At 53.8% G+C, this 18,669-nt stretch overlaps 1 protein-coding gene across 1 annotated transcript in view; it reads left to right on the forward strand.

The window, feature by feature from the left end:
• Positions 1–120: 120 nt before the first annotated feature.
• LOC111157130 (protein kinase, X-linked) overlaps positions 121–18,669 on the forward strand; it is a 79,663-nt gene continuing 61,114 nt past the window's right edge. Inside the window, exon 1 of the mRNA XM_022518372.1 lies at positions 121–547. Coding sequence (XP_022374080.1) covers positions 373–547 — 175 coding nt within the window. The 5' untranslated portion in view covers positions 121–372. The remainder of the gene's footprint in view (positions 548–18,669) is intronic.

The raw sequence follows: 18,669 nt of genomic DNA on the forward strand, positions 1-18,669 counted from the left end.
AAAAAAAAAAAAAAAAAAAAAAAAAAAAAAAAAAAAAAAAAAAGTCCGGGCCACCGCGCCCCCCGCCTCGGCCGCGCCGCCGCCCCCGCCCCCGCCGCCGCCGCCCGGGCCCCCGGGCCCGCCCCCCGAGGCCGCGGGCTACTCCCACCAGCTGCTGCTGCTGCTACTGCAGTGAGCGCCGCCCCGCGCCCCGCCATTGTCCCCGCCGCTCCGCCTGTCGCGCCGGGCCGCGGACCGGGAGGCGGGGGAGGCGCATGGGTGGGCGCCGCTGATGCCGCCGCCGCCGCGCCGCCCTCCGAGGCTGCGTCCCGGGAAGCCCGGACCTCCGCGCTCCTCGGCCCGGCCCCGCGCCGCGGACTGGAGCGCGACCCCATGGAGGCGCCCGGGCTGGCCAAGGCGGCCAAGGCGGCCGCGACCGACCCCGAGCCTCAGGAGAGCCGCGGGGAGACCCCCGACGGGGCGCCCGCGCTCTGCCCCAGCCCCGAGGCGCCCTCGCCCGAGCCGCCAGCCTACCGCCTGCAGGACTTCGACACGCTGGCCACCGTGGGTGAGTAGCGCGCGCGGGGACCCGGCCCGCAGGGTCGCTCGGCGCCGCCCGGGACGCTGGCGTCAGACAAAGGGCCGGTGTGCCGTCGCCGGGCCGCCTCCCTCAGCCGGTCCTGCCCGGTCTCCTCCGCTCAGGGTCTCCGCGCGGGCTGGCGGGGCGCCCCTGGACCCTCGGGCGCTCCCAAAGTTGGAGGGTGGCCCCCCACGAGCTCCTGCGAGCCTCCCCAAGTGTCCGCGCCCTGCCCCGCGCGCCAGGAGTGTCCGGACTTAACAAGTCCTTTCCTCCTCCCCCAAACCCCCCTGCTATCTGTGCCACCCGACGTCACAAAACTTGCCAGGGGTCATCTCCTATGGGGGACCTCGCCTGCCCTCCCAACTAGGGGCCCCTAGGGACAGAGGCGGCGCCCAGAGGCAGCTACGAACTCCGGCCAGCCTCCCTGTGCCCAGCGGCAGGATACTCCGGCGCAGACTTTGGACCTTACTGGGGACTTGGCGGGGACAGGTGTCCTGGGGCAGAACGGGGGCGGGCGTGGGGTGGGCGTTCTGGACGGATTGATTACCCGTTTCCCCCTCCCCGCGCGTGCTTTTTATCTTGTTGATCCGAAAGTTGGCATTCCGGGTCAGACGCTGATTTCCTTTTGTCCTGTGCCGGGAAAGGCGCTGGTAGATCCTGGGGCTGCCCTGACTGGGCTAGAAAATCCCTACTCCGGGCTGGGGCTGGGTGCGAATGGTGGGCACAGGCCGCTGTGGCTTCTTAGTAACTCTTTGTTGCTCACGGGGTTTGGGAGATGGGTTTCTTGTAGGAGACATCCCTGGGGAAGGCGGCAAGCCACAGGTCACCAAGGGGCTGGGGGTGTTCAGGGGCTTTTCCTGGGTCCCCTGCCCCTCTTGTGAAAAGGAGGAAGCTGGCCAGGGCGTCAGGAAGCCAGGGCTCAAGGTCACGGCCTTAGAGTTTAATGAGAGACGGACAGGCACGGCCACACTGGGGACGGGTCTCCAGGGAAGCTGATTCGGGAAGGGGGGGATGGCCGTCACCTTCTCTGCCGCTGTGTGCGTCTCTCTGTCTCTCCCTGTTTACTTCCTTCTGTCCGTCTGTTCGTCCCTCCCTCCGTGTGCCGCCCTCTCCTTCCCTCCCCCCGGGAAGCTGCTACTGATGGGAATGCGGGCTGTGTTTTGTAGGGCTGCAGGGTGGGACAGAAACCCAGCCCAGGCGGTGACACCGGCCGTCGGTGGAAATAGAGACAACAATGGAAAGTTGGTAGAGGACCGACTCGCCAGGCCTTGGCACCGAGCGCCAACAATCGTATCTCGTCTGGGCACACGCCTGGGGCTTGTCAGAGATGCCAGGGCTGGAGGACGGGGTAGCCCGCAGCGTGTGGGCAGGCTCGTGGGCTGTCGCCGCGACCTGTTCTGGTGCCGGCAGTCCCGTGGGGCCCTGGGAGCCCTGCCCAGTGGGCACGGGGCAGCCAGCCAGTCATGTTGTCCTTAAAAATAGAACGTGGCTGCCTCTGGGGACTGAGAGGGGCGTGCACGGGAGGGTGATTTCTTCCACGGGCCCTTGCCTCTTCGTGAAGAGGATGCTTGTTCTCTGAGGATAACTTCTGTGCCCCTCTGGGTGTGACGGGAGCAGGTGTGCAAGTGTGTGTGACACACACATGCATAGACCCAGGTGTGTATGCAACAGACAGAGGCCAAACCTGAAGGAATCCCCAGCCTCCCAGAGCCGTCCCCATCCTGTGTCCAAGCCACAGTGTCCACCAGCTGGAGGTCCCTTCCTGACGTGCAGTGGGTCCCACAGAGGGGCCAGGCTGAGCTCTGCCCGAGCCGCTACAACCTCGCCTCCTTGCTGTCCCCCTGTGCCCATCAGGCACCCGCGGATCCTGCATGGTCCTGGGCCGTTTGTATGCACTTTTCCAGTTGAGGAACGCGCCCCTCCTGGACGGGAACCCAGCCCCCAAGCACAGCAAACCCACAACACACCGACGCCCCAGACCTCTCTTTCTTTCCTTCAGCCACATCTTGGAACCTTCTATCCGGAAGGAGTCCTGATGGAAGGACGCCGCCGGTCTCGGTCCTCGGCGCACACATTTTGTTTGTGTGTTTTGCTCTTTTCCTGACCCACGCGTGGGCCCTGAGGTTTCCATTCCTCATGCCTGCCTGCGAGGTGGGCACGGACGGGAGGCTCCCCGAGGGGCAGAAATGCTGAGTCACACTCGCAGACACACGGTGTGTGGGTCTGTGGGTCTCTCCGTGCAGGTAGGACGCCTGGGTTCTGTCCGATTTCGTTGGGTACGCCCGCCGTGGCTCTTAGACAGTCCCCGTGTCCTCAGCTCCGGACCCACCTGCAAAGGGTTGGGCCCTGCAGGTAGGAGAAGAGCAGGACGCTGGGACTGTGGGCATTTCAGACCAGCGGATCGCCCAGAAATCCGGAGAGCCGGGAAGAAATCTCAGCTTGTGCTGCTGCGACATCTGGCAAGCGGGGAGGCGACCTTGGGGCGTGTCTGGGCTCCACTGTGATTTCCTAGCTTGAGAAACCGGGGTGGGAGCAGCCAGGCGGCCACCCGGACCGGATGTGGCGTGCAAGCCCGTTTCTCCACACTTCAGGTCCCCACGAGGACGCTTGGTTGATTCCCGTGGTGGCAGACAACGTGCTGTAAAAACAGAATCATAGGTTTGGAGATAATTGCAGACTCCTGGGGCTTTCCGGAGTCCGAGCTGGCGTCCGTCCCCGTGCAGCCTTCATGAAGCTTCCCTCCACGGGGACGTCGTTGGTGACCCGGTGTCAGGAGGAGGAGGTCGGCATTGGTACCGTTGTGCTCAGAGGGTGCAGATCATGTTCTGTGCTCCTTGCTTGTGCAGGCTCTGCTGTGTGTGTGTGTGTGTGTGTGTGTGTGTGTGTGCGCGCGCGTGTCTGGCTGCCGTTTTTACAAGTTTTATCTCGTGCCTTTATTTGTCAGCTGACACCCCAGAATCGAGGACAGAACCGATGCGCTCGGTACAGCCTGGTGGGTCCTCCTCCTCCCCTGTTACAGCCCTGGGCGGGTTGTGTTTCCTTAAGACAGAGGAGACCTTCCTTCATGAGGGTTTTCCAAAATTAGATGAACTGTTAGAAAAGAGTATTCCCAAGGACAGAAGTCCTACACGTTGTTCCCCTTCATTTTTTAAAAACAGGCATAAAATTCACGTAACATAAAGTGAACCCTTTTCCCAGTGAGCCGTCCGGCTGTGTTTCGTACGTTCAGAAAGTTGCACAACCAGCACGTCGGTCTACTTCCAAGATGTTCTTAGCACGTCCCCAGAGGAGACCCCGTCCCCGTGAGCTGTCCCTCCTTAGCCCCTTTCCCCCGGTGACCAGGAGTCTGAGTTCTGTCTCCATGGACTTTCTGGTTCTCTGTGCTTGATTCTGTTACTTCTTTTTTTTCCCCCCTTGTCTTCTCCAAGGGGGTGAGGGTCCAGTGGGAAGAGAACATGGTGAGATGCAGAGCCCAAATTTCCTTACTCAAGTGGTGAGAGAAAAATGCACCCAAAAGGGCAGATGAGGACAAACCAGGAATAAGAAATGGGCAGCGGGATTGAGCCCATGATGAGCAAACACACGCACGCAACCTCTGCTCTCCTGGGGTAAATCGAGCCCCCCCCCCAATCCTGAAACCATGTCCTCCCACTCAGAAGTGCAAGGGGAACCCTTATTTAGAAGTAGGTTTTATGCAGATACAGTTAGTTAAGGACAGTGATGAAGTCTGTTGTACTAGGGTGGTCTTAAATGCAATGACAGGGGTCCTTATAAGAAACACAGGAGGAGACACAGACGCAGAGGAGAAGCCATGTGAGGAGGAAGGCAGGGATGGAAGGGATGTGACCACAAGCCCAGGGATGCCTGGAGCTCCAGAAGCTGGAAGAGGGAGAAAGGACCCTCTTCTGGAGCCTCAGGAAGGAGCATGACCCTGTCCCACCTGTCAGTAGCTGTGCCCCACCTGGATCTCAGTGGCCCTGTCCCTGCCTGGATCTCACACTTCTGGTCTCCAGAACTAGGAGGGGGTGAATTCTCATTGTTTTAAGCCACCACGTGGTGGCAGCCCCAAGACAATTAGAAAATGACTACACCTGCCAGAGAATTGCAGAGCTGACTTCTAGGCTGCTTTAGACCATGGTGCCTTAGGTCCCTGCACTGGTTTCCCCAGATCCTTGGAGGAGCACACCATCTAGCTCCAAGCTGGACAATGGTTTCCATGGGTGACCTAATCTGAGCAATAGTGTTCAGAGAGCCATGTGTCCATCTCAGAAGACAGGGCATCCGTAACCCACTGCTTGAGGAAGGTCATCTCCAGAGCTAGATGCAACAGAGCCAGGAACTTGCTCTCCATCTGCCTCTACTACTCCCTTGCAGCCCTCCCCTTTCTCCACAAAGAGCAGCCAGGTGAGGCCCGCACGCACCGTCTACTTCATCTTGTCACTCGCTTTGTCAGATCCGCGGCTTTCCCACATGGCCAGACACCAAGGGGCGCCATCTTGAATCACGTCTGACCTTGGGCTGCTGTGACAAAGTACGGTCCACCAGGTGGCTTATAACGACCCAACTTTAGTTTTCGCAGCTCTGGAGGCCAGAAATCTGAGGTCAGGATGCCAGAGCATGGATGGGTTCTGGTGAGTGCTGTCCCTGGCTTGTAGATGGCCACCACCTTGCTGTGTGCTCACAGGGTGGGAAGGGAGGCAGGAGAAGCAAGCTTCCTGGCGTCTGCTATAAGGGAAATAAGGTCATCATAAGGGACCCCATTCTCATCTGATCGTCATTATGTCCCAAAACCCGATTACAGATATAAATAGTGTTATATTGGGAGCTAGTGATTCATCATGGGAAACTGGGGGTTGGAGTTGGTGCACAAACATTCGGTCCATAATACTCTCTTTTACTCCTCGTTATGTGTTGTCCTGACTTCCTTCTCCTGAAGTCCTACCTTTGGGGTACAGGTGGCTGCCCCAGCAGCACACTTCCCTCATCTCATCCTGGAATTCCCAGGGGAGGACAGCTCACGCTCCATGTCTGTCTAGGACAACCCTCCTTGTCCATGCTTGCATTACCCACATGGGTGGGGACATGGCTCCGTGCTGATGGTCTCAGATCCCTTTCCTGGGTGAGTTCCTCTTCAGCTGGGCACAACCCGGGAGGGTGTCTTTGTCACTGGGAGAAATGGGCAGAGCCAGCACATGCTGCCTGGGTTCACTGGTGAGGACACTTCTGACCACAGTGTTCTTTTCTGAGAGATTAACATGTTACGATTTCTCTGAAAACCACTCTCCATCTCTGGGAAGGACATCGTGGGGCTCTCTCTGTATTTCCCCCAAGGTTTTTTCAAGACCACAGTGTCACGACCTTCACCACTCTTTGGAGACTCATCTTCTCCTTTTTTTTTCTTGGGGACTCTGTATGTGCTGTTTCTTGAAGGGAAGGGGAGGAAAGTACTGGATAACCCAGGCTGATGGTGTCGTGATTATAGACGGGACCAGTCATCTCCCATGATCTCACAAGGATGTCTACGAGGAGAGCAGGCCACTGTCTCTGGGGGTTTCTGTGCCCCTTCTCTGCACTGTCTGCTAATTGTTGGTGGCCCAGCAGTCCCCTGCCCTGTGTCCTCCTCCTCTCTCATGGCGCCCATGTTTCTTCCCCTGCTGCAGTGAGGCAGCAGAGTGGGACAGAGACTCTCTGGGGCTGTTTGCTGGCTCCGTGTCTAGGGCAGGGGTTGTCCCTTCTCCTGGGAGCATGTGGCTCACGGTGACATCACAGCACCCTACTGCAGAGCTGTTGGGTTGTATTGTGGTGTTCGACACGGCCCGTGTGCCGTAGAGGACAATGGCCCAGCAGCTGTTTATTTATTCCCTCATACATAGGCCGGTTGGCACGTCCGCATTGGGCAGGGACCTTCCCGGAAAGCCTGAGAGTCCCCCATGTTGGGAAGTCCCTGGGCCCAGGCTCCTCAGGATGGTAGTTACCCCTGCTCATGCTGGACACTGGTGGGGGAGCCACCGAACGCCAGCCTGCTCCCTGGATGGAGCAGGTCATAGGAAGCTCAACACAAGGGTCCCTGCTTGTTGAGTTTATGTTACCCTGAGAGAGGTGGGCACTGACACCTGCATTTGGTGGTTTATTTGAAGTCCCCGTCTGAAGTGTGGGGGAGAACAGAGCAGTGGCACGGGGATTGGAGCAGCAGTGTACGGAGGAGGGGGTAGGGGTACACTGCCCTGTGTAGGTCCTACGGTCTGCCTTTCCCAGCACGAGAGGTTTGCTCAAATCCTGGAAGGTGAGGGGGCTAGCGGGGGCACACCATGGGAAGACCATGGGCACAGGAGCTGGTTCTCCACCTTAAGCAGCAGCAGAATCCCCTGGCGCAGGTGGCCGGCCCCACGCAACAGATTTTCTGATACCCCAAGATGGAGGGGGCCTGAAACTCTGCATTTCTAACAAGTTTCAGTGGTGCTGCTGCTTCTCTTCTCTGCAGTGTGCTTTGGAGCTACAGGGCGACCTCATAGCCCACCGGGCATGTTCTCGAAGCTCTCAGAAGGTTACTGTGGCCAGTGTGGGACGGGACAAGCAGAGACGTGAAGGTGCAGAGCTTCTGTGTGGGACCTGTAGTGTGTGTATCCTCACGTGGGTTTTCTTGGCTGCGTGTGCGAGGAGAAGGGGTGTGGGTGGTGTCTCTTATAAGGACACTTAGACGTGGTCTGTAGGATGAGGGCCCCACCCTGATGACCTCGTTTCACCTTCGTTACTTCTTGGAGGTTCATCTCCGAATACGTTGGGATTTAGGCCTTCAAGGCATGAATTTTTGTTGGGGGTGGGGGTGGTTGGACACCAACATTCAGTCTGTAATAGTGACTTAGAGAAGAGTCATGGGTAACTCCATGGTTTTTGGGTGAAATATTTTTTGGGGGTGAAATAATTAGAAAACTGGCACTGCCATTGGGCCACATAAGGAGGGTTCTGGATGGAGCGTGTTGGGGAGAGAAGATCTCCGTATCATCACCATCACCTTTATCAATGCCTCCCCCTTCCACCTGCTCACATTCTACCTTCTCCACCATATCAGTCATCTCAACCATCATCACCATCATCATCATCACCATCATCATGACCACCGTCACCATCACCATCAAACCCCTCATCATCACCACCTTCATTCATCACACCTTCCAATCAGCACCCACCCATATCCTACTGCTTTCTACCATCTTTCTCACCAATACCATCATCATCATCACAGCCGTCATGACCACCATCACCATCGTCACCAGCCCCATCATTGTCGTCGTCATCACCACAACCACCACCTTTATCACCACCTTCCCTTCAACTCCCGCCCACATCCTACCACTTTCTCCCATCTTCAGCATTATTTCTGCCATCATCACCACTTCTGACAATCGTGAAACTTTTCTTTGAAATTCATAGAACACCAAATTACCAAATTGTTTTACAGTGAACAGCTCAGGGATTTACCCATCCATCTACAGTGTGTGAGCATCCCTTCCATCTACTTCGTAAACACGTCCATCAGCCCCAAAGGACACCCTGTACCCATTAAGCAGTCACTACCTATTCCCCTTGCCCTTGGCTCCCACCAGTCTACTTTCTGTCTCTATGGATTTGCCCATTCTGGACATTTCATAGGCATGGATTCATACGGTGAGGAGCCCTTTTTTAACTGGTTTCTTTCATTTCGAGTGGTGTTTTTGAGTTTTGTCCGTAAAGTTAGTATGGGTCAGTAGTTCATTCTTTCTTGTGACTAATATTTCATGGAATGGATAAGACTACATTTTGTTTCTCTTCTTGTGAGTTTGCTTAGAGAAACAAAGTACCAGAGATGGGACAGCTTCAACAATAGACATTTATTCTCTCTCTCCCAGTCCTGGAGGCTAGAAGTCAAGATCCAGGCATGGCCAGGGCTGGTTCCTCCTGACGCCTCTCTACCTTGTGTGTAGACTCCGTCTTCTCCCTGTGTCCTCACGTGTTCTTCCCTCTGTGCGTGTCTATGTCTTAATCTTCTCTTCTTATGAGGCAGTCCTGTGGGATCCGGCCACAAACCTCAATGACTTCATTTTACCTTAATCACTTTAAAGACCCTGTCCCCAAAGATAGACGCATTCTGAGGTCATGGAGATTGGGACATAAACATAAGTTTTCTGTGCGGGAGGGGCAAAGTTCAGTCCATTCCACCTGTGAAACTTTGCATCAGAGATACTGTGTCCCCTTGGGGGTCCCATAATGGAATAGGGTAGCGTCACCCCAGGTGGATTTGGCTCATCAGCTCAGAGGGCCGAAAGTAGGATCCATTCATGAAAGAAGGCTAGAAGACTCGTAGTAGAGTGAAGACCCTCTCTCTGCTCATCTCGGCAACACCTGTCTTTCCCATCCTCTTGTGCATCAACTCCCATCCATCATCACTCTTTCTTTTTCTCCGGTCACTTGTAACTGTCCCGCAAAGGTGTTGGGGCTTCCATTTAAGTGATGTCCCCCAGAACCCATCAACTCAAAAGGTTCTTTGTTCATTCAAGTAGCACCTTTCCCAGACCACTGCATGGCCGGTAGGCATTCTTTCTTCCTTGAAAAGGGAGAGCCCTTTCAGAAGAGAGGTGTTGCTCATTCCCAAGGTTGGTGTGTGTAGGTCCTGCTGCCCGAAAGCCACATGTTCCGGTGGCTTTCCTGGGGCACTGTGTGGATCTCCTTCACACTCCATTGAGAATGGCGTCCCTCCAGCCCATTTGCTGTGATGTCTGTGTGACTGGGTGTATGCAACTGGGTCTGTCCGTATGTTGTGAAGTCACCTTGGGTGACCACTCTGGTTGGTCAGGTGGCCTTACCAACTTTCTAATTTTTTTTTTATACGAATTTTTTTTTTTTTAGATTTTTTATTTATTTATTTGACAGACAGAAATCAGAAGTAGACAGAGAGGCAGGCAGAGAGGCAGGCAGAGAGACAGGCAGAGAGAGAGGAGGAAGCAGTCTCCCCGCTGAGCAGAGAGTCTGATGCGGGGCTCGATCCCAGGACCCTGGGATCATGACGTGAGCCGAAGGCAGAGGCTTTAACCCACTGAGCCACCCAGGTGCCCCTATACGAATTTTTTAACGGTAACGATACCATGTGAAATTCATCATTCTAACCAATTTCAAGTGTAACTTCAGTGGCATTAAACAAGTCACACTTTTGTGTGACCATCACACATGGAATGGATAAGACTACATTGTGTTTATCTTCTTGTGAGTTTGCTTAGAGAAACAAAGTACCAGAGATGGGACGGCTTCAACAATAGACATTTATTCTCTCTCTCCCAGTCTTGGAGGCCAGAAGTCCCAGAGTTGCCTGCCTCCAACACTTCTCCATCAGCCCAAACTGAAAGTGGGCACCCATTGAGAAGTCACTTCTGGAGAGATTGGTGTCCTTGAAGCTTTTTTTCTGGGTCTGTACCTCATCCCTGTTTCATGACCTGCCTTTCTTACTCTTTTGCTCTTGGGGGCTGCTCCCCCCATTCTTGCTGAGGAGCAGGGGTCTGGGCAGTTGAGAACCAACCCAGTGCATGGGGTTGGTGCTCAGCTTCTTGGATTGGGTGATTGGGACAGAAACCCTGTCTCTTGGCTTCTCTGACTCCGATCTCGGTGTTCCCTAAATGGAGCATGGCTTCATGATGCCTGTGGACCTGGCTCTCCATCCCGCTGTGTGCCCCACGCAGTCCTTGAGGCTGCGTCCATGAAGGGTCCAGACCCTCCATGGTGGAGGTGGTCCTTGTCCACGTACCTGGTCAGGTTTGTGTTGTGTTTGATTCCATCATTTGAGGAGGCGTGTGGACCTTCAGCCTGGAGCACCTGTGTCTCCTGTTCTCTGTGCATTAGCCAGGAAGTAAGCACGGCTCACCAAAGCAGGCATCGCGATCACCGTCATCGTCGTCGTCATCGTGATGACCATCCATTCCCAAGCATAGTGGAGGTTCATCATTTCGGGCATGGGTGTTGGTGACATTTGCCTGGATTTGGAGCTGCTTCCGTTCAGTACACCTGCAGTCTCTGGCCAGGCTTGTCTTGAGGCTGTTGAGAGCCGTCACCCTCTACCCCACCCCTGCACAGGACACCTCTGTGTGAAGCTCTGGGGTTAGGGAATCGGGGCACAGAACAGGGTCCCAGAGGCAGCCCCACTGCAAGGACCTCTTCCCTTGTTCTCATTCTGTGATCTCTCTCATGGACCTTCTCCCCGTATTGCTGCTCTTCTGCAGCTGCTCTAACAAGTGACCCCATGCCTAGTGGCTTGAAACACCACATAGTTTTTCAATCCCACAGCTCTGCAGGTTAGGGTGGTGGGTGTTAGTGGGTTCATATCAAGGGTCAGCAGGGCTGCGTTCCCTTCCAGAAACTCTGTGGGAGAGTCTGTTATCCTGTTTCTTACGGCTTCTAGATGCCGTGGTCCTTCTTTGGCTTATGATGCCTTCATCCACCTGCTCAGACCAGCCGAGTTGAGTCAGATCCTTCTCACGATGCTGTGTCTCTGTCTCTGGTCTTTCTCCCCTCCCTCTCTCATAACACTTGGAAGGACTCACCCACATCACCGAGGATGTCTTCCTATTTCAAGTCAACTACTAAGCGTCTGTAACACCTGGAAACTGGGTTCTCCCTTAAACTCTCGTATGCACAGGATCTGGGGATTAGGATGTTGACGTCTTTTTCGGGGGAAGGGGTGTTTTTCTGTTTACCTCCTGTCATGTGCTGTGTGTGTGGCTTCTAAGAGTGGGCTTCAGAGAGTGGGGTTGGATGAGCTGGGGCTGGGTGGGCTCCAGAGAGTGGGGTTGGGTGGGGTTGGGTTGGGTGGGACTGGGTGGGCTTCAGAGAGTGGAGTTGGATGAGCTGGGGCTGGGTGGGCTGGGGAGGGTGGGGTTGGGTGGGGTTGGGTGGGGTGGGCCTCAGAGAGTGGGGTTGGGTGGGGTGGGGTGGCAGCTGTGCCCTGTCCATCTGCACTGACTTCTGCCAACGGACAAACCACATTAACAGTAAAAAGCTTCCATTAGGAGGAGAGATGCCGGCTCTGATTAGCTATGCATGTGGCTCTAAGTAGTGTGTGTGTGTGTGTGTGTGTGTGTGTGTGTGTGAGAGAGAGAGAGAGAGAGAGACAGAGAGAGACAGAGACAGAGAGAAGTGGGAAGACAATGGATTTATTGGGTTAACTCACCAAGTTACACCTGTCCCCTCCTGTACCTGGCTGGACCCTGACTAGGACTCATTGCCCCCCTCTCCTGGGACCCGTCCCCTTCGCTGGGCATGCACAACCCGTTCTCACGTGACAAGGAGCCCCGGCGATGGGATGGCCCAAAGCTGGGATGAGACAGCCTTACCTTCCAGAAGCTTGTGCAGGGCCCCAGGTGCACGGTCAGACGGGGGGCTCTGAGCCAGGCACCAAGTTTGGTAAACGTGGCCAGTTCTTTGTTCTGAGTGAGCTCGTGCGAGGATAATAAAACCAACACAATGAGAGCTTCTAGGCAGCTAATTCCAGGAGCATTCCCCTTGCTTCTCGCTGGTAGGGATCTCCGATTATACGCTGGGCAGGGTGGACCGGGATGCTATGTTCGGGTTTCACCGTTAGGGCACGTTGAAGGAGTCCAGTGGTCTTTGGACGACATCTGAATGACACACAACATGGTAGTACATTGACACCGTTGCACTTGAAGTTGTCCAGTGATCTGTCCATGGATGGATCCTGAGTGTCCAAGGCTCGCCCCAGCAGAGCATCCTGTGTCAAGGATGGAAGTGGGTGTGCGTTCCATGTCTCGCTCTTGCTCCCCGTGCTCCCCAAGGAGGCCAAGTGGAGATACTTCAGGGTGGGAGCCTGCTACAGCCCTCAGCATCCCAGGTCCCCATGTAGGAGTTTCCTGTAGGACACATCTGGGTAGTCCTTCCAGCCCCTTAGCTCAGCTCAGGTGTCTACTGGACTCCGTCAACACCTCTTTGCACTGTCCCATCCTGCTCAGTGCAGGCAGCCTCCCCAGGCTACCTCCTAGATGCCCTGGGACCCTGCGTAAGTGGACAGTTCCACGTTTGAGACACTCACGTACCTTGGGCACAGTGTGTTTCGTGTTGACCTCAGTTACCCCCCTTCCCCACTTGGAAATCCCTACTGGTTTCTCCAGGAGGTAACAGAAGAAGGCTACTGTCCCACAGACTCCCTGCTGAAATGCACGCAGTCCCACCAGGCAGCCACACCCAGCGTCGCAAGAGCAGGTGTCCTGGCCAGGCACGAGAGTCCCTGTGTTGAGGTGGTTGGTTTGCAGATCGCTCCCATGAAGCAGCTCATCGAGGAGGTTCACCGGGCAGCCTCTAAGGAGTTCTTCTGAAGTGGTTGACAATTAATTTGGTGGATGATTTCATCCCGCTGGATCATTATCTTGGGAGCCACTCCACAGAACAAAGGGCCGGGGCAGATGTGGGGCTGGGTGTGTCTGGGTAACAGCCGGGGCTCTGGAGAAAGAAGGTCTTTGTCATGCCCGGGGCCCCCCCGGGGATCTGTGCTGGGAGGGCAGCCAGAAGCGGGGCCGGCTGTTCGGGCAGGCGTGCATGCGTGTGCCCCGGCGTGCTCACATTGGGGGCGTGTCACTGGGCGGTCCCCAGTGACGATACGGAGCCAGCCGGACGTTTGGGGACAACTCCCGAGGAGGAAATCATTTTGCAGAGATGGCACCATCCAGGAAGGGCATGGAGCAGCCAAACTGCTCAGATTGTCCCTTCTCCAGGGCTGGATCCCATTGTCTTTCCACCTTCAGAAAAAAAGCAACTCGTGTAGGAAAATAAAATCAGGAATGACTCCCTACACCCTGGACGCTCGGGCGTAGTTCTTGTCAGGTGATTTGACTTAGGAAGAGTTTTCTTTGCTCCATCTTTGCATAATTCTGTATTTTATTTTGGTGACAGATACCAGAGTGTCCGTTGTGTGGATCTTTTCCAAGAACCAGAGTTTCTTCTCTTTGATTTTTTTTTTTTTTCTTCTTCTGTCGATTTCCTGTTCTTCATTTCACTGATTCCTTCTTGCGTGTTTGGTCTTTCTTCTGCTTCTGGATGTGCTCGCCCTTCCCCTGACTTTTCTTCCTACACTGTCAGAAAAACACAGGTCGGCAGCCAATGGATAGAGAAGTGTGTCCCCAGAATGCGCCGCATTTCAGGACAGCTGCTCTGAGTTCTGGGGGCTTGTGTTCCTTCGAAAAGAAAATCTGGGGGCGTCTGGGGGGACTCTGTCAGTGAAGCGACTGCCTTCAGCTCAGATCATGATCCCAGGATCCTGGGATCGTGTTCCGCTTCAGGCTTCCATTGTTCCTCTAGAATGTTCCAGAAACAGTGTCACACACCGCAGTTGGGGTCCCAGGGTCCTTAATTTATTTTTTCTGCCATTGAACTTCATGTCCCAAAGGGGTGGCGTGTAGTTGTTGTTCAAAACAGGTCTGACTTTCACTGCCCTGCCATGATGGGGCTCACATGGGAATGTGCCTTAGGTCAAAATTGTGGTCTGTGGCTCCTGTTGGGCGAGAGTCAGGCCCGGGATGTAGCAGACGGACCCTTTCCTTGGTTCCTTGGTTCATGATGGGATCCCAACGTGCTTTCCGTCTACCTGGCTCGCCTGCATCTTGAGAAGGTGAAGAAGGATTGATTGTTATCCTAATGTAGGGACACGGGAGGATAGTTTCCGATGTCTGTCTTGGACCCTCAGGCCCCTTCCCTCCTGAAGCCTCCTGGGGGATGATGTGGGAGCCCCGTAGTCATTGGGGAAGCAGGATTGTGCTATGGGAACTGGGTATCCCTGAGGATGGAGAAGGAAGGATGGAGGGAGATGGTTGGGGGCAAGCACAGTTTCATCATGTTGTCCAGGGGCACTTTGATCCTAGAGGCTATGGCTTGAAGTGGGAACCCTTAGCAGCAGTGAATGGAAGACTTTCTACATCTGGCTGTGATTTCTCCAAGAACATGTTCTTTGGTCAATAGTTTCAGGACGCCCGGATTTCATATATGGCACATCTTCCCTGCATTTGCAGAATGGTGCCATGACCAAACTAGTCCACTGAATGCCTCTTGAGTGAGCTCGTTGGTTGCATGATGGCTCCCTACTATGAGCTCATCACCAAGACCAAAGTGGTTCTCCAGGTGGCGTCTGGAGAGCCTTCTGTGGACTCCATGAGTCAAAGGTCCTTTCATGGTACCATGAAGATATTTTTCATCCTTTTCTCTCTTTCTCTCTCTCTCTTGCCTGGGCGTGTGGCTGTTTCCGGAGGCTCCCCAACCTTGGGACGGTATCACCTCTGACCATCAGCAGACTGTCCTTGCTCGCTCTTGTGTTTTAGACATTTCTGCTTTGCTTGCTGATATGGTTACTATCTCCAGAGAGCGATGCCCACAAGCAAACAGACATGGGTTACAGTCCCCGGTCTGTTTCTGAAGGTCTTTGCCAAAGAATCTTGAGATCGGGGAGCTTGAAAACACTTGTTTTAAACCAGTGCCCCAGTCTAAGAGGTTCTTGACGGACCACCAACAGGGACTGACTGATGGGGATTCCTGTGTCCAGAGAGCCTTCAGGGAATGAAACGCCTCACTGTGCCCCCAGAATGTGGCTCGAATTTTCGTTTTTCATCTTGCGCCACCCACGGGAACGGGTCGCTTGGTTCAAAATCGAATGCTACCAGTTGCATTGCTTCTTAGGAACTCTGGGTGTCCCCATCGCAATGTAGGTTTGGGTTATCTTCGCAAAGACATCATTTAGGCTGTTCTGAAAGTGGTAATTAGCGTGTCCCCTGGGCAAGGAACTGTAGAGTTTATTTGGGGGACATTAAAAGATAGGATGTAGTTTACATTTCCAAGAAGCTTACTAATACAGATAACTGAGAAAAGGTCAGTGTGTTCAGGGTTGTAATCAAGGTGCCAAGAAGGAACTGGGATCTGATAGCAGATGTTCAGGGCTGAGTAGGGTTTCGGGTAAACACAAGTGGGGAGGAAGCATGCAGCTTCTGGGGCGCTCCAGGACCAAGTTCTCCTAATGCTTTTGCTCTCAGCGCCCCCAGCCTCCCTCACACATGGAAACTTTCTGAGTCACTCTTCCTGGTGTCCATCTTCTTCTTCAGTGGGAAGAAACTGCAAACCCGGTCTTTATCAGGAGGTTACCCTGTGTGAGGCATCGAGATAAGTAAAGACATGTGATCCGAGGAAACGCAGATAATTCAGGGCACCTAAGAGAAGACTGATGAAAACAAAAAGAGGAACACAGGAGACCTTTTTAGAGTCCTGTTTTCAGGGAAGTTGGAGAAGATCCTGTTCCCATCAGCGAAAATAGGATGTAACAGCGAAAGAGAAACCGTTGTGAATGGGATTGCGGAAAGTTTAAATAATTAAAAAAGTAAATTCCCCCAGATCAAAGGGTGTCTTGGTCCTGTTTGCTTCATGTCCACTCACCGTGGAGGTGTTGGCTGCCAGAGGCACAGCTCTGATCTACACCTTTCTCTTGAGTGAGCATGGGGGGCATGTCTCTGAAGCAGTGTCTGTTGGGGGTCCACGTCTCCCCCCAAACCAGGAAGCCCATTGTTGTACATTCCTGGGGCTCTTCTGACAAATTCCTGCAAACCTGATGGCTTACAAGAACAGAAATTTATGCTCCCCCAGCTCTGGAGACCAGAGTCTGAGATCCAGGTGGGGCAGGACCAGAGATCCAGGTGGGGCAGGGCCACTAAGATCCAGGAAGGGAGGGCCATGTTCCTTCCCAGGACTGCAAGGAGGGTCCTTCCTGCCTCTTCCAGCTTCTGGGGCTCCAGGCATCCCTGGGCTGGTGGCCGCGTCCTTCCATCTCTGCCTCCATCTTCATGTGGCTTCTTCTCTGTGTCTGTGTCTCTGCTTTTCTGTGTCTTACCCTTATCATTGGATTTAGGGCCATCCTAAAGCAGGATGACCTCCTCTTGAAATTTTTGATTTCATTACATCTGCAAAGACTGTTTCCAAATAATACCACATTTGCATGTACTGGGGGTCAGGACATGGACCTGCCTCTCTGGGGATGGGGGGCACAATTCAGGCACGACACCCTTCATCCTCAACATGTCCACAGGATGGTGCCACGTGAACTTTTGTACCTTCTTCCCCCCAAACCAAACCACTCAGCAGATCCCTGCACACCTGCCAAGGTTTCTGGTAGATGACCACAATTTCTCATGCTGACACCATCCCCTGGAGTCTTGTCCACCCTCCCTCTGCTGCCCACCACCCCCCTCCACCACCGCCATCTTGGCTGTGCATTTACCTGTCACCTCCGCTCTTAACCCTTGGCTCTAGCCTCTGTCCTGATGGGTATCACAGCCCCCACACTGCCCTGGCTCTTCCTCCCAGTGGCTTCTATCATGACAGGGACATCTTTAAAACAAAACAAAAGCACACAGAACCCAAAACCACCTCCACAGGCACTTCCTGTCATTGGGTGATTTCCTGCTGCCCTTGGCATGAAGAGCTCACTCAAGGGGTTTCACAGTCCCTCCCTTCTCTTGCTGTGCTCCATAGTGCTCCTCCAAAATTCTCGTGCTCTGTGTGGCTCCCGCCTCATTCCCCTTACTTCTTCCCAATCACCCTCCAACGTAGTCTTCAGTTCTGCTCTACTCTCCAATTTCCATTCGAAACTTCCTCAAAAGGAAAAGTCTTGGGTGCCCGGGGGGCTCAGTTGGATAACCCTCTGCCTTCAGCTCACGGCATGATCCCTGGGTCCTGGGACAGAGCCCTGCATTGGGCTCCCTGCTCAGCAGGGAGTTTGCTCTCCCTCTACCCTTCCCTGTGCTCATGATCTCTCTCAGACACTCTCTCTCTCAAATAAATAAAATCTTAAAAAAAAATGTCTTTTCTGACCCTTACATTAACGTAAGGTCCATTTGTTTCTTCCTCTACACACCTGTCTTACGGAGTCATCAAACCTGAGCAAGCTCATTAAACCCAAATGAGCTCATCAGTGTTGTTAGAGCTATTAGAATTGATGGTTACTGTCCACCTTTCTGGACTGATTGTAACTAACCCCAGGGAACGCGGAAACCAGACTTAAGTTGCTCCTTGCTGCTTTGCAGTCGTATAGAACACTTGGCACACAGTCAGATGCCGGTGGCGGGGGAAAATGCCGAACCTCATTGTCTTGACTGGATCTTTGTTCAGAAAGCGAGGTTATATCCTTGGGATGAATATTTTCACCCCATGGACTGCCTAACTCATTTGTGGTCAACGATGGAGTTTTCTAAATATTTCCAACCTGGTAGTTAACCCTTGATAACAGGAACAGAGCGTGAGCCCAATGGTAGAACTTTAAAGCTGTCCAATATGGCAGCCATTAGCCCCATGGAACACGGTAAGAGTATTGTCTCATTAGCCAGTCAGTATTTCAGATCCTCAGGAGCCCCCTGTCAGTGCGTGCCTACTGGCAGCAGACAGCAGGATGGAGAAGGTTCCTGCCCCACAGCAAGTTCTACTGGGCAGTGGGTCTTAACGGGGGACTATTCTGCCCCTACTGGACACTTTGCAGTGTCTCAGCTGCAGTTTGGGGGGCTGAGATGTGGGCATCAAATGGAGGAAGCTGCCTTAGTGAGAGAGATTCTGTCTGATTTGTCTGTCCATCCATCCATCCCCTCCTCCATCTGTCTATCCGTTGGTCCATCCATCCATCCATTTACCCATCATTGATCCATTTATCCATCCATTCATCCATCCATTCATCCATCCATCCATCCGTATATCTGTCTGTCCATCCATCCATCCATTTATCCATTATTGATCCATTTATCCATCCGACCATCATCCATTTGTCCATCCATTCATCCACCTGTCTGTCCATCTATCCGTCCTCCATCCACCATTGATTCATTTATCCATCTGTCCATCATCCATCTGTCCATCCATCCATCTGTCCATCCATCCATCCATCCATCCGTCCATCTGTCTGTCCATCCATCCATTTATCCATCATTGATCCTTTTATCCATCCGTCCATCATCCATCCACCCATTTGTCCATCCATCTATACATCCATTATCTGTCTATTCTCTATCATCTATCAGTCTTCTATCTGTCATCTGGCAGTGGTTTTCAACCAGTGGTGT

The sequence above is a fragment of the Enhydra lutris genome, unplaced genomic scaffold (assembly GCF_002288905.1).
Source record: "Enhydra lutris kenyoni isolate GAN:26980312 unplaced genomic scaffold, ASM228890v2 scaffoldscaffold52, whole genome shotgun sequence".
Classification (NCBI taxonomy): Eukaryota; Metazoa; Chordata; class Mammalia; order Carnivora; family Mustelidae; genus Enhydra; species Enhydra lutris.